Source organism: Anoplopoma fimbria, chromosome 14 (assembly GCF_027596085.1).
Source record: "Anoplopoma fimbria isolate UVic2021 breed Golden Eagle Sablefish chromosome 14, Afim_UVic_2022, whole genome shotgun sequence".
NCBI lineage: Eukaryota > Metazoa > Chordata > Actinopteri > Perciformes > Anoplopomatidae > Anoplopoma > Anoplopoma fimbria.
The window spans coordinates 22,521,370-22,535,213 of record NC_072462.1 but is presented as its reverse complement, the minus strand read 5'-3'; the positions used below and the strand labels follow the sequence as shown (position 1 = coordinate 22,535,213).

General features: G+C 37.9%; 1 protein-coding gene across 2 annotated transcripts; it reads right to left on the bottom strand.

Moving 5' to 3' along the window:
- Positions 1-540: 540 nt before the first annotated feature.
- stom (stomatin) lies at positions 541-12,277 on the bottom strand. Of its 2 annotated transcripts, XM_054611906.1 has the most exons (8): positions 12,162-12,277; positions 9,873-9,899; positions 9,365-9,474; positions 8,945-9,017; positions 6,144-6,226; positions 5,718-5,921; positions 2,428-2,562; positions 541-2,306 (listed from the first exon to the last, which is right to left on the bottom strand). In XM_054611906.1, exons 1-8 carry the CDS (start codon positions 12,220-12,222, stop codon positions 2,118-2,120), a joined length of 882 nt encoding a protein of 293 aa, XP_054467881.1. In that variant the 5' UTR covers positions 12,223-12,277; the 3' UTR covers positions 541-2,117. The 2 variants fall into 2 exon arrangements, with proteins under 2 accessions (XP_054467881.1, XP_054467882.1); XM_054611907.1 differs by lacking the exon at positions 9,873-9,899.
- Between the last annotated feature and the right edge of the window lie 1,567 nt (positions 12,278-13,844).

The following is a 13,844-nucleotide window of genomic DNA, read 5'->3' as shown; positions in this document are numbered from 1 at the left end:
AATGCTACTTTAAACCTGAAACCCCCTCTAGCCACAGCAAAACTATAATGAACACTACATGACTGCAGTTATATATATATATAAACTATATAGATACACATATATAGTAACACTACTGAGTCAGACATGCACTACATACTATAACGTACATTTACACTTTTTCCTTTCGATGTCAAAAGGAGGACAAATCTAACTACATGACAGTTTTAAATTTGATAAATACAAAGAGGTTTAACTATTTGGCTTGTTTATAACTAGAAAGAGCTTATGTGATAAAATATTGTTGCTTAAAAAAAATACTGTTGCTTGTTTTTAATTTCGTAGTGCATAGAAACGCGATATTAGGCTGTAAAATGAATCAATGGCAGTAAGTTAAGGCTTTTGGCTGAAAGGTTTCAGATAGGCCCCTGCCTCTCCTGAGCAGTGAAGTCAGACTGGGGTGGACGAAATAATAGGAACCTACAGCCCTACAAAACACACAGTATCACCTGTGCAGCTCAAGGATGATGTTCACTTTAGTCATAGGCGACTCTACGGTTATCTGAGGAGTTCCTAACATTTTATCCACCCTTTAAATATATTGTATACTATGTATGAAAAGAAAGCATACTGTAAACATATACAAGTTATATCCAACCTGAAAAGTTTTACGTAATCTGTGACGAAAGACTTGGCAACTTGAGAAAAGGTGCAGTGTGTGTGTTTCTGTGTTATTATTTGCATGTCACTTTGTCCCATCTCTACTTTCTGGATGGGCTATTTTGAGAAGCCAACCTCTCGTGCAAGTTAGTATTACAGTTACAGCAAATAAAATAGTTAATTTACCAAGATTAAGCCTTTGCAGCTTTTGTGTGGATCCATCCAGTGACTCCAAAGGAGCAAAAGCAGATGTTTATACCAGCATGCCAGTGTTATTTTCTCTCACTCACAGATGAAAGTTACGAGTGGAGAAGGTCAAGAACAGTAGAGCGTACAGTATACTGTAGTGCCACAATATCAGAAGACATATGTATGTATAAGTACAGGAATGTGACTGTGTGTGTATGAAGGTGTAAGGCAACATATCCAGCAGGCACTTCCCTTTGAAATGTTTGTAAATTTGAAGGATGATTAAAGGTTTCTCTGCTTCTTTAACAGTCAGGAAACCTAACTTAATCTCTACATTGGTAGCATAAAAAGTTGGATCTCACACAAAGTTCTTGGCGGACGCACCGGCTGACTGCTGTAGATTTAGCTGTAACTCCACTGCAGCCGTTCAGCTGACAAAGCACGCTCTATCAGCTTACTGACTGGTTGTTTTGCACCACAGGTCAGTGCATGAAAAGAGAAACAGATTTGAGTAATGCACCATGTCACATTTCGTATTGCCATTATCCAAAATGGAATTAAGTAAACAAACAATGGTTTATTTATGTGATTCAGATTGCAGACTGCTGCTGACTCCTAATCTAGAGTTACTTCCTCTAACACAGATGCAGAACATGCGTGCATGCGGCCTGGCTGTCAGCTGTGGTCTCTGAGGTTTGAGCGGTTTTGGTAAAGTCAATTGCCAAATGTTCTTCTTGCATCAGGAGCCACAAACACAACTTCCCAAGAGTCATATTAGCACTGCTGGTTCAAAGAGACATGCTTAATAGACACAGAGGACTAAATATGTGTGTGCGTGTGTGTAAGTGATGCACGTAGTGTGAGTGTGTGCATGTGAACTAGGGATGTCCACGGTTAGCTTTCATAGAGAACACCGATCAAACTGTATAGAATATATCAGCTGATAACGATGCGTGGCCAATCGATCGGAGGATCTGTGACCTGAATAATATTAAACTTCCGCAAAGCCAACAGAAGATAAAATGAAAGGCAAGACATTAACAATACAATACATTAAAATCGGATGTAGCGCTTTGAAACGTGGCGCCAAAGCTCTTTGAATCAATGGCGTGCCGAATGTAAAAGGAAAGCACCTCTTGTAATTCATGTCATTCTGTGTTTTTTGTTTTTTTTCTTAAAAATTAACCTGTTAGTTTCTGATCAATGCTGTTGGGCTATCGAAACCTAAATGAACCAAATGTGACATGGCTAATGTGAACAACGCGTTTTGGGACTCCTCCTCCTCCTCCTCAGCGTTTGATAAAGCCCTGCATCATCTCCAGCGGCAGCGGGAAAATGATGGTGGAGTTCTTCTCGGCGGCGATGGTGCTCAGGGTCTGAAGGTAACGCAGCTGCAGGGCTGACGGAGACTCCGCAATCACCAGGGAGGCCTCCTTCAGCGCCCGCGACGCGTTCATCTCTCCCTCCGCTGCGATCACCTTTGAGAAGAGAACACAGAGGGTGAGGGATCGCTGCTCGAAATCAAAACTGATATTATAAAAGGATGAATGAATACTGCTGTAAATATGTAATCCAGCGTTTTAAACTGAACCACCCTACCTTGGCTCTGGCCTCTCGGCTGGCCTCAGCCTCAGCAGCCATGGCTCTCTGGAGCTGAAGGGGCAGCTTGACGTCTTTGATCTCCACCCGCTCCACCTTGATCCCCCAGTCGTCTGTAGCATCATCCAGAGTGGACTGAGGAGACAGAGTGTTCAACATGTTTTCTTAAGTATCTGGAGCCTCTGTTAAAATATATTTTATTTTGTCAGCATTTGACAAAACTGGCAACATGGCAACAATGTTTTGTGTGATAAAGAAAAAACAAAAAACTCTTTCCTCTTTCAAAGCCAACTATCTTGCGCTTTTTAATTTGTCCAGCAGATGGAGCTAAACCTGCTCGCACGTTTCTCTCTTGCAGACAGAAATTACATTTAGCGCACAGCTAAAATTACACATGCAATTCTGCAAACACTGCAAGCTTTAAAGTACTGCTTCTTCTTCCACTTGTATGCATTAAGTATTTCATTCAGATCAGCACCTACATATTGGGAGCCTTGAAAACCATACAAAACAGATTGGTTTCTGTACTTAGTGCCGTGGCGTTGTTGGAGAAAGGAGCTTGGTTCTTGTTGTATTTAATTAAAAGACTCCTACTGTGAAAGCTTTATTTAAAAAGGTCTGAAGCTGCACGCTCTCAGCATCTGTCTATAAACACCACTGTGTTTATGCTGCAGCAACCGTACGACTATTCAACAGTGATTTGATCAAGGCTCTTAAAGTTCACAGCGTCTGCAATTTAAGCAATCGTCACTACATTATACTCACATAGTAGTCTGAAAAAAACTGATCCAGAGACATCATCTGTGTAATTACATATTCAAACAGATGTTGATGTCTAAATGGCCAATCAATAAAATCCCACTCTGTGCCAGATGGTGGCGGCAAACCCCCATAACAAGATATAGGAAGAGGAGGAGGTTTAACCATTCTTCTGTTGTGTTTTCTAATGTGTTTCAGTGGGGATGGTGAACTGGAAATGCTGGTTTTGAGAAACACTCATTTAACACATGATAAACTTAATAAATAAACTTAACAGGGAGAAGGGCGCCGCCTTAATTCCCACTCAAATGCCTGTTCTTTCACTATGTACCTTTGGTGAACGGCTACAATCTCCTGACGTAGGCTGTGACTTTATTGGTTTCATCCCTGTCTCACAGATTTATGCCGTTTTCCAGATGCCAAAAGTCAAATTGGAAACGCCTCGAAAACTATGTATATGGGCTAAAAACGCTAGCAGTATTTCAGCAAAACTCACCTCTTCATGAAGTACTACCCTGAGCCTTCCTCGTAGCACTTATTGCATTCGTATTAGTTTATAGCACTTATTATATTCGTATTCGTTTATTGCAATTATTGTTTTCGTAGTAATTTGCCTCTGCACTATACTTTTGCTCTGGTTTATGCTTTGAGATGCTTGTTTAAGAAAGGAGATGCACTTATGACTTCTGGTGACTAGTAGTTCTCTTGAATACCTATGTTGAATACACTTCCTGTAAGTCGCTTTGGATAAAAGCGTCTGCTACATGACTGTAATGTAAAAACTAAAACTTCCAGTCATACCTTTTTCATCATGTAAGTGTTCATCTCCAATGTCACAATAAATAAAACTATGCAGGGTCCTATTTGTGTAAAATCCTGTTATATTACTGCACCCTTTCCGTTGACAAGGCTTGTATTTAAGCCCCAGATCAAATGTTAATGTAATGTAAATGAACCTCCGACTGCTTGCTGACAAACCTTCCGACTGTGTGCATCAGGAATAAATATTAAATCAGTTACAGAAGCTCAACATAAACTTGAAGTAAAAGTTTAATGAATAAATCAATAATTGAACTTAAAGGCAAACTAACAGCTGTGCTCTGCATGGAACACAGGATTAGCTCAAGTTTTCTTAGTTTACAGCGGATACACATTCTTACTGCAGTTTGTTAGTTTAACTGACACCGAGTTCAGGCAAACTGGATTTAAGGCAAGGTGCCACTGTAATCCTGCATTCTGTTTTCTCTGGGAGCCAGTCAGGAGTCTCATATTATTGCCTGTATCTATTTTTACTGACTATATAATATGTTTACATGAACAGGTTTTCTGCATGATGCATTAGGGTGCATTATTTCAGGGGAGAAGTCTTTCATTTTCTCTCATAAGTACAGCATATTTACAACATATATATCAGTGAAGGAATGTCAGCATATTGACATAATGACTCAGAACTGTTGAGGAATATGCATCACAGCCTCATACAAACCTTATGAAAGAGAAAGTTTTAACAAGACTCATCTTTGTGTAGTGAAGATGGCACTTTTGTCTGATAAACGCTCTAAAAAAGCCACAAAAGGGGAATTGCAGAGTCGTGTGATGGTTTTCTGTGGGTTTGTCACCATGACATATTAACTATATGCAATATTGATATTATACATTGTTATTTGATCTATTGTTAATATCTGGAGAGCTCAGATAGGAAGTGCAATTAAGGGGTGGCACTAAGTTCTAAATTTAAGTGTTGCTGGGGTTTTGACCTATTCAGACTTTTGCCCTTCTTCATCTCAACTCTGCATCTACTGTTAATATAAAAATAATCATCAGTGCAGCTTTCCCATAATAAAGTTTTTTTTGCATTCCAATGTTTACATCAACACAGCTCCCAGAGGATATCCTAAGAAATGTCTACTGCTGGAAAAGCAGCAAACAGCTTAAAGAGGAGACTGAATATGGGCGACGTGGGTTTTACGTTATTGGGAAGGAGGGGTGTCGAGGGTGCTGCAGCACCCCCTGGCAGATGGTAGTGGACCTGCACATTCACAACTATAAATAAAAAAAATATATACATTAGAATGTTTTCATGTAATTTTGTTGGGTATGTTCATATTCATACCCAACAGAAAAGAAAAACAGCAACTAAACAAGTCTCTCTTTTTTTTTAGCCTGGTGTTTGGCTGCACGGTGTAGAAAAAGAATGGAGTCCACAGTTCCGAGATTTAGCCTCATTCGACATGCTTTTTGCAACCACCAGTGCACTCACAAGACTGTTGCTGGAATGCACAGCGCCGCTCTAGCCAACCTCGACGAGGAAAGGGTATGTGGAACGGTTGAAAGTGGACTATTGCACACAAGTTATTAATAACTGAGGCAGAGCCCTGCCTTTTCACTTTTTTGACCTACCCGCCTAAGCCATATAAGCGTACCGGGCACCGTCAACCTCACACATATTGCATCATCCCCACAGCTATGGAAGCATATCAGCACTGGCGTGTATTGGATCCCAATGGCAGCTAACAGCTACTGGACTCTACCTGCATGCTGTGAGCGATTTCTTCACGGTCAGACAGGATCTCCGCCAGGTTCTTTGTGCCCAGGACGTTCCTCAGGGTGGTCTGGGCCAACAGCCGGGTGGCGGCATCTGCATTGGTGATGTTAGCCACAGCCAGAGTGGCATTCTGGACCCGGTAGTACACCACACCGTCGACACTCACTGTCACTGAGTCTTTGGTCAAAACCTGAGAGCGGGACAGTGTTTGAGCACGCATGATAGGAGATAAAAAGGTAGAAATTGTTTAGTGATTTTAAGGGGAAAATAGTAGATGGAGATGTTCAAATTCGTTCAAATTGAATTACTGCGGGCTGTTTCAAGAATCCCCACAATTAATTTGATGTCCTTTGAATGTCTGTGAATGTGTCAAAGTGTTTGTTTTAAGTAATTGAAAGTGCACGTGTCATACCTCCTGGGGGGGGATGTCAAAGGTGATGGTGCGCATGTCCACATTGATAAAGCTGTCAGTGCACGGCAAGATGAAGAACAGCCCTGCGGAATCACAAGAACGCAAATAGTTTTTTAACAAAGACTAAAGCCACTGTAAACACAATAATGAGGAAGCGTCTTCACAAATGTTTGAAAACACCGGGATGAATGGAATTCTGGCAGGAGGCCAAGTCAAGCTCTCGTTATAAGACTGCAGCTGTGATGACAGCGAGGCAAAGCTGTGGATGTTTGCAGCTTTCATGAGCCCGTTTTCAAGTCGCAATGATTGAATTAGTGCATTAAACAACACGTGGCATGTGCCTGAGTGAAACAGACATGTGCTAGGTGTGCGATCATTTAGCAAAACATTAATGGCACACCAGTTAAAGACTAGCGGGGCTGCACTTCCTGTCAGGATATTGTGTTTTTAAATGGCGAGATCACAGCCATCTGTTCGGGAGGGGAGAAGAAGACAACAGCAGTCTCCTTGTGCCGTTTCTGTCCTGACATTCCAAGCTTTCTTAACGATAATAGTTCCTGTCAGACGAGAGACGAGACCTCAGTTGCTCTCACACAAGACTCCGTAAACCATCTTGCGGTGCAGTGGAAACTTCCACAGATCACCCTCCTGGCAAAATCTTTGCTTTCAATAAACATCTCTGTTTATGGCAGAAGGGGATTGTATACAGATGTATGAATGTTCCAAAAAACACAGCCTTTTCATTTTACGACAAACTGTCCCAGCAAGCTTGTTTAAAACTGCAGTAAATATCCTCCAAGTATTGTATGCAGATGTAGATTGAGAAGGAGCCATATTATGAGGGTGAGGGTTATTACAGGGAACTAAATGCTGAATTCAGCTATGGCATTGGTTCCTACAGCTCCTCAGGAACGTGAAGTTTGCTAGCTGAGAGCTATTATTACTCCATACTGTCATAAACGGGGTCCCCTGGCACTCCGAGGAGTCACATTTCAGCATTTTGAGAGGACACTGCCTAGTTTTTTAGATCCCGTAAAACAAGAAATCAAAGATGAAAAGACAGCGAGTTATGAGATGCATGCAAATTATTCCTCGAGGGAGTCTGTATTTTTTTTTTTTAAAACTTAAACAAATCCATCGCCTATCAAAACAGAAGTCACATCGCTGAGAATAGAATGATTAAATCACTCAGACCTTGAACAGAAACATATGCAGTAGCATCGCCAGATATATGGCTCTGTGGACTGGGAGCCCATTTAAACTTGTGTATAACTTTGAGGTGGAGCTTCTTGTTGTTGTTATTTTTAGGCCAAGATATTTTAATTTGTAATTGTTATATGTATTTGACTTGTCTTTTGTCAGTCTGGAAGGGGATGGGAAGTCGTGATTCTTCCCATGCTAAGATTTTTCAACCATTTTAGCAGCCTGGCACTAGGGATGAGAATGTCCACAAGCAGATTGACATATGCGGTTCTGAGTGAAATGTCTCAACTACTACTGAAGGCATTGCCCTGGAGTTTAGAACAGGCATTCATGTCTCCTTCAGGTTGAATTGTAAAGATTTCTGTGAATTGTCCCTGACTTTTTCCTCTAGTGCCAGGTTTTTTTTTTCCCCCAATACCTTGGTATAGCCTCAAACACCTGCAAACTAATAACAATTTAATTAGTCTCAGCTGTGCTTAGTGTTTAAAGTCAAACTAAGAAAGTGTAAACTTATGTTCACATGATGTGTCATTTAGGGATTCCTTGCAGGCAACAATTGCTGTAATTTGGGATTTTAGGCTTGTTGACCATCAAGAGTCACAGGCAACAACAACAAATGTCGAATTATCGGAATCAGAAGCAGAGCATCTGCTGGGAAAATGCCAAGTGTCTGCTGTTGAATCTGCATCGATAACTGTCACTGACTGGCTGGAGGGGGCAGACAGTGAGACCCGGCATTAGAATGCATCTCCACATTTGTCTTGAGTGACCGCTTGTGATTGGATCTCACTTCCTCATTTTATATTCAAATAAAGACATAGCCTACCTCAAGAACAAATGCTTTGCTGTTTTTAAGCAGCAGGAGACAGCAGTGATAATATCCTACATAATTGTGAAATCAGTTACATTTTATGAACATTAAAAAACAATACAGTTATTGTATTCCTGCCGTCCCCGAGGATCTCCTTCATTCTGAACAACACAGCCTTTTGCCAAGCAACGTCAGCCAACAGAGCTTCAGAGCACCTGGGATCGGATCGAGCCAACCCTAAAGTAGGCTACAGACGCAGGTAAACCTCGGCTACACAAGCTGTTGTGGATCACATTGCTTGTGACGTACACACAAGACAACCTCCAAATGTGGTCACAATGCGTTCACACCTGTACCTAAAGCTGTTTCCTTGTGATCAGATCACCCAAGATGCTTGTAAATGCCAGGTCTGAACCTGGCCGACGCAAATCGACTGCATTACAAGGTAAAGGATCAACAACATGAGCAGAATATTTGTTCATGTGACCATTTAGTCCTGTTTGCTCACTTAGGTTTTATGACATCATCTGGCCTTAGACACATAATTGAACAATGAAACTGATGCATTTACCTACTTGGTCAGTATATCCACATTGCTGATGATTATTTATCAAAAATCTCATTGTTTACATATAGATATTTCGTGAAAGGACTTCAATTTCATTACAATATTGACAGAGGTATTTGGTAAAAAATATGCCGATATTTGATTTGCTGGTGTGTATATATATATATATATATATATATATATATATATATATATATATATATAAAAAAAAAGACTAACCTGGACCTTTGGCTCCTCCTCGCAAGATGCGCCCAAGGCGAAAGATAATGGCTCGCTCGTACTCCTTCACAATCTGTGTATAGAGAAAAAACATGGCTTGTATACGAGTCTGCTCTTTCTCTTATTTGACATTCTACATGTAATTGGATATTGAGATATGTTAATGGATACTTATTCATATTCACGGAGCAATCACCCTGCTCACAAGAATGCTTTTAATAAAGTAAATGCAAATAATTATTCACCAGCTCTGAAGACTGTTAAATAAATACACATAATAAAGAGGACGAGTTCGCTGTACAAACCCCAACATTTTCTCTGAATAAACAGAGTGGGCCATCCTCAATAATTTACTCTATTATACCAGCTAACTTTGCTTGTAAAGTGGAAAATAAACACTGGAGATGACCACCAGCTGACCTTAATGCACATCCATACAGAGATGGGCAGAGTAAGCAGCATGAGAAGAATGGAGAGCGAGACCAACAGCCAGCCACACAAGCCAATGTCAGAGTCGGAATTCTCCAAAGCTGGGGGGAAAGAAGACAAAAACACATCTGTGGGAATATCTCAATATACACTGAATTTGATACATGTGCAAACAGCTGATGAAAAAAAGCAAGTTCATTCAGTTGTTACCTCTTAATATTCTCTTGATAAAAGCACACATTTCTAAACTAATCATGCCTCAGAGCCGCTTTCATCCATCTCTGAACACCCAACTTTTGTAAACGCATGGTTATGGTTATTAAGGTTTCATGTCACCTCCACCCACACATACACACTCACTACTTGTAGGCACTTGTTAGACTTAACATTTGCAGCCACATCATCCACCTAACCTACAGCATTTTACTAGATCAGTTAAAGAAAATATTTTTAAAAATCAGATACAGACATGCAGCCATTCAATGAATGAGATCCCTACCTTCAATGTCATGTAAAGTGAGTGGACCTACAGACAAAGTTATAAGTTAGAACGCCATTGAACGACTTACAGTAATGTTGCAGTATTTAGGCATAGCTGAATAACGGATACATGGTGTATATATACAGTACCAGTCAAAAGTTTGGACACACCTTCTCATTCAACTACTTTGAAGAATCTAAAATATAAAACATATTCTGGTTTGTTGAGCATTTGTTTGTTTACCACATAATTCCATATGTGTTCCTTCATAGTTTGGATGTCTTCAATATTAATCTACAATGTAGGAAAAAATAAAAATAAAGAAAAACCATTGAACGAGAAGGTGTGTCCAAACTTTTGACTGGTCCTGTATAAATACACGATTAACAATGATCCAATGGTATAACACTGAGCCACTCTGCATTATGATTATTTATTACTTTTGATAGGCTAAGATTTGTAGCAAATACTTCTGATATTATTTTTAAAATCTGGAATGCAGGACTTTTACTTGCACTTTTTAAGCTGTGATTTAGTTTGGATGTCTTCAATATTAATCTACATATTCTGGTTTTGTAGAGCATTTGTTTGTTTAAAAAAGAAAATACAATGTAGAAAAAAATAAAGAAAGAAGAAAATAAAGAAAAACCATTGAATGAGAAGGTGTGTCCACACTTTTGACTGGTACTGTGTATATAACTAGTTAATTAACTCATATAAAGTTAAGGTTACAGGCTGCCTCCATGTCAATGGGTGTTGCCCTGGGGTGCTGTCTACCAGCCCTTTTGTGACGTCACTGACATAATCAATCCTGATTACTATTTACTATTTACTATTACTATTTACTATTTACTATTATTACTATTTACTATTACTATTTACTATTAGATTTACTAAATAACTAAGATAAGATTAATCTATTTATTAGTATTACTACTATTACTATTACTAAATTTTATTTACTATTACATAGAGTTAAAGTTTATTACATAGTAAAGAAAGACTATTATAAAAACTATTTAATAAAAATTACTATTAATATTTAATTACTATTTAAAATTAAACTATTACTATTACTATTATAAATACAATAAAAACATTTAAAAATTTACAATACTGAAATATAATATTTACAGACTATTTAATTTAAATTACTATTTACTTTATTACTATTTACTATTTACTATTATTTACTATTACTATTACTATTACTATTATTACTATTACTATTTACTATTACTATTTACTATTACTATTTACTATTACTATTTACTATTTACTATTACTATTACTATTTACTATTACTATTTACTATTATTTACTATTACTATTTACTATTACTATTACTACTATTTACTTTACTATTACTATTTACTATTACTATTTACTATTTACTATTACTATTTACTATTTACTATTTACTATTACTACTATTACTATTACTATTACTATTTACTATTATTTACTATTACTATTTACTATTACTATTACTATTTACTATTACTATTACTATTACTATTACTATTTACTATTACTATTACTATTTACTATTACTATTTACTATTACTATTACTATTTACTATTACTATTACTATTACTATTACTATTACTATTACTATTTATTACTATTACTATTTACTATTACTATTACTATTTACTATTACTATTACTATTTACTATTACTATTTACTATTTACTATTACTATTTACTATTACTATTACTATTTACTATTACTATTTACTATTACTATTACTATTTACTATTTTATTTACTATTTACTATTTACTATTACTATTTACTTTACTATTACTATTACTATTACTATTTACTATTTACTATTACTATTACTATTACTTTACTATTACTATTACTATTACTATTACTATTTACTATTACTATTACTATTTACTATTACTATTACTATTACTATTACTATTACTATTACTATTTACTATTTACTATTACTATTTACTATTACTATTACTATTTACTATTACTATTACTATTTACTATTACTATTTACTATTTACTTTACTATTTACTATTACTATTACTATTTACTATTACTAGTTTACTATTACTATTTACTATTACTATTTACTATTACTATTTCACCAGCTTACAAAGAGCAGATCCAGCTGTCTGTCACACACACGCTACACTGGAGGTCAATGGTTCAACACAGTCACATGATCAGTGACGTCATCGGACGCTGACGTCACTGACAGCAGCTAGCTCGTTTTATCAACGTTAGCTAGCACAAGCTAACGTCTACTGCTGATGTGTGATTTGATATGTTGCGTTACCTGACTGCCGCTCTCGTCTACTGGATTTTTTCATTGCGACTTCTTCGTTGTCGGTGTCCATGCTAGGCCAGCTGCAGCGTGTACCGGGGGTGGAGCAGCTGCAGCGTGTTTACTGTGTTTACTGCGCCTGTCCGCTGCAGCCGAGGGGTGGGGCCCGTCTTTGGGGGTTTTTACCCTTAACTGTGACTTGCAGGAGCAGTGACGCATAAGGGTGGCACGTTTTCCCGGCATACGGAACTGGACGCGTTCCAGCCCTTCAAAATAATAGTCGTTTTTTTTAATGGTCTGTTTTTGCTGCAGAAGCAGTAAAATTGCACAAAATCTGACATTTGTTTTACAAATGCAGTGTGTAACCATCCTGGTACACTTTACTTTTTCTTCTAGAGTGTAGGCTACATTACCTAAACAGCACATTTCATTACATTACATTACATTGAGTTAACAGTTTAGTTTAGTGTTGCAATTCTGGATGATTATGTTCAAAGGTAATCTTACAGTCAGTAGTATGTTACATATCATTCACCCATTCACACACTGATGACAGGCTACCATCAAGGTGCCACCATCAGACTCTAACTAACATTCATCATCCAGTCCACACCGATGGCCTTCAGGAGCAACTTGGGGTTAAGTGTCTTGCCCAAGGACACATCGACTGCCGAAGCCGGGTATCAAACCATATTCGGACCCTCTGATTGGAGAATTATTGTTCTCCACTAGTAATCTGCCTCTTTAACTATACTTTTGCAACACTTGAGTTAACAGTTTAGTTTAGTGTTGCAATCTGGATGATTATGTTCAGAGGTAATCTGTGACTGACAATTCAAGCTGCAAATGGATTGAAAATACACTGTGGGCTATGCTCATAGCAGGCACTTAAACAATGTTCTGGGTTGAGGTTATGGCCTCAGTTACATTTCTAAAGGCTTCCCACATACCAACGGTGTAGCCAGCACTTTAAACTGGCTAATGTAAGACGGCTATTTATAGGACAATGTGCAGAATTGGTAAACAGCTGAAAGTAGCTCCCATTAATAACCTATCTGAAGTGAGTAGGATTCAAAATGCAAGATGTTTATTGTCTCTCCAGTTATACAAAATAAATAAAGTGTGAAATGCTGTCAATAAGTGCAAACCTATTGCCATGCAAATCAGACATGTCTACGTGCACAGGGTGCCTGAAACCTTGAGCCATGCCTGTTTCTATACAGCTGCAGAGCAAGTTTAGAGAAAAACACAAATGTCAAGATAAAGATAAAGCATATGTTGGGCTTTTTGGTTTGTCACATGACTTGTCGTGAGGGAATAAAAACATCCATAGTGGCTACATAAGAAATGTTGATGAAGAAAAAATTAAATTAACGCATTTTAAGTTTTTATGTTGGTGTATAACAAAAGCAAACAAACACTCTGACATACAACAAATAACCTTAAGAACAAACCGATGAGCATTTTAGCCATTGGAGTGACAATAGGCATGATATTTCTTGGAGGTTTGTGTTTGTTGTTGTAATTATTAAGTTCAATGTTCCATAATTATTCATCCCATTTATAAATAAACAAATAGGTGTAAACAATAGTGAGGTATAAGGTCAGTGAGTAGTATTTGGATGGAAGTGACCACTGGTGTCAGTGTTGTCCATATGTGGCTGCCTGAGGGCTGGTCCCACTCAAGCCGCCTAT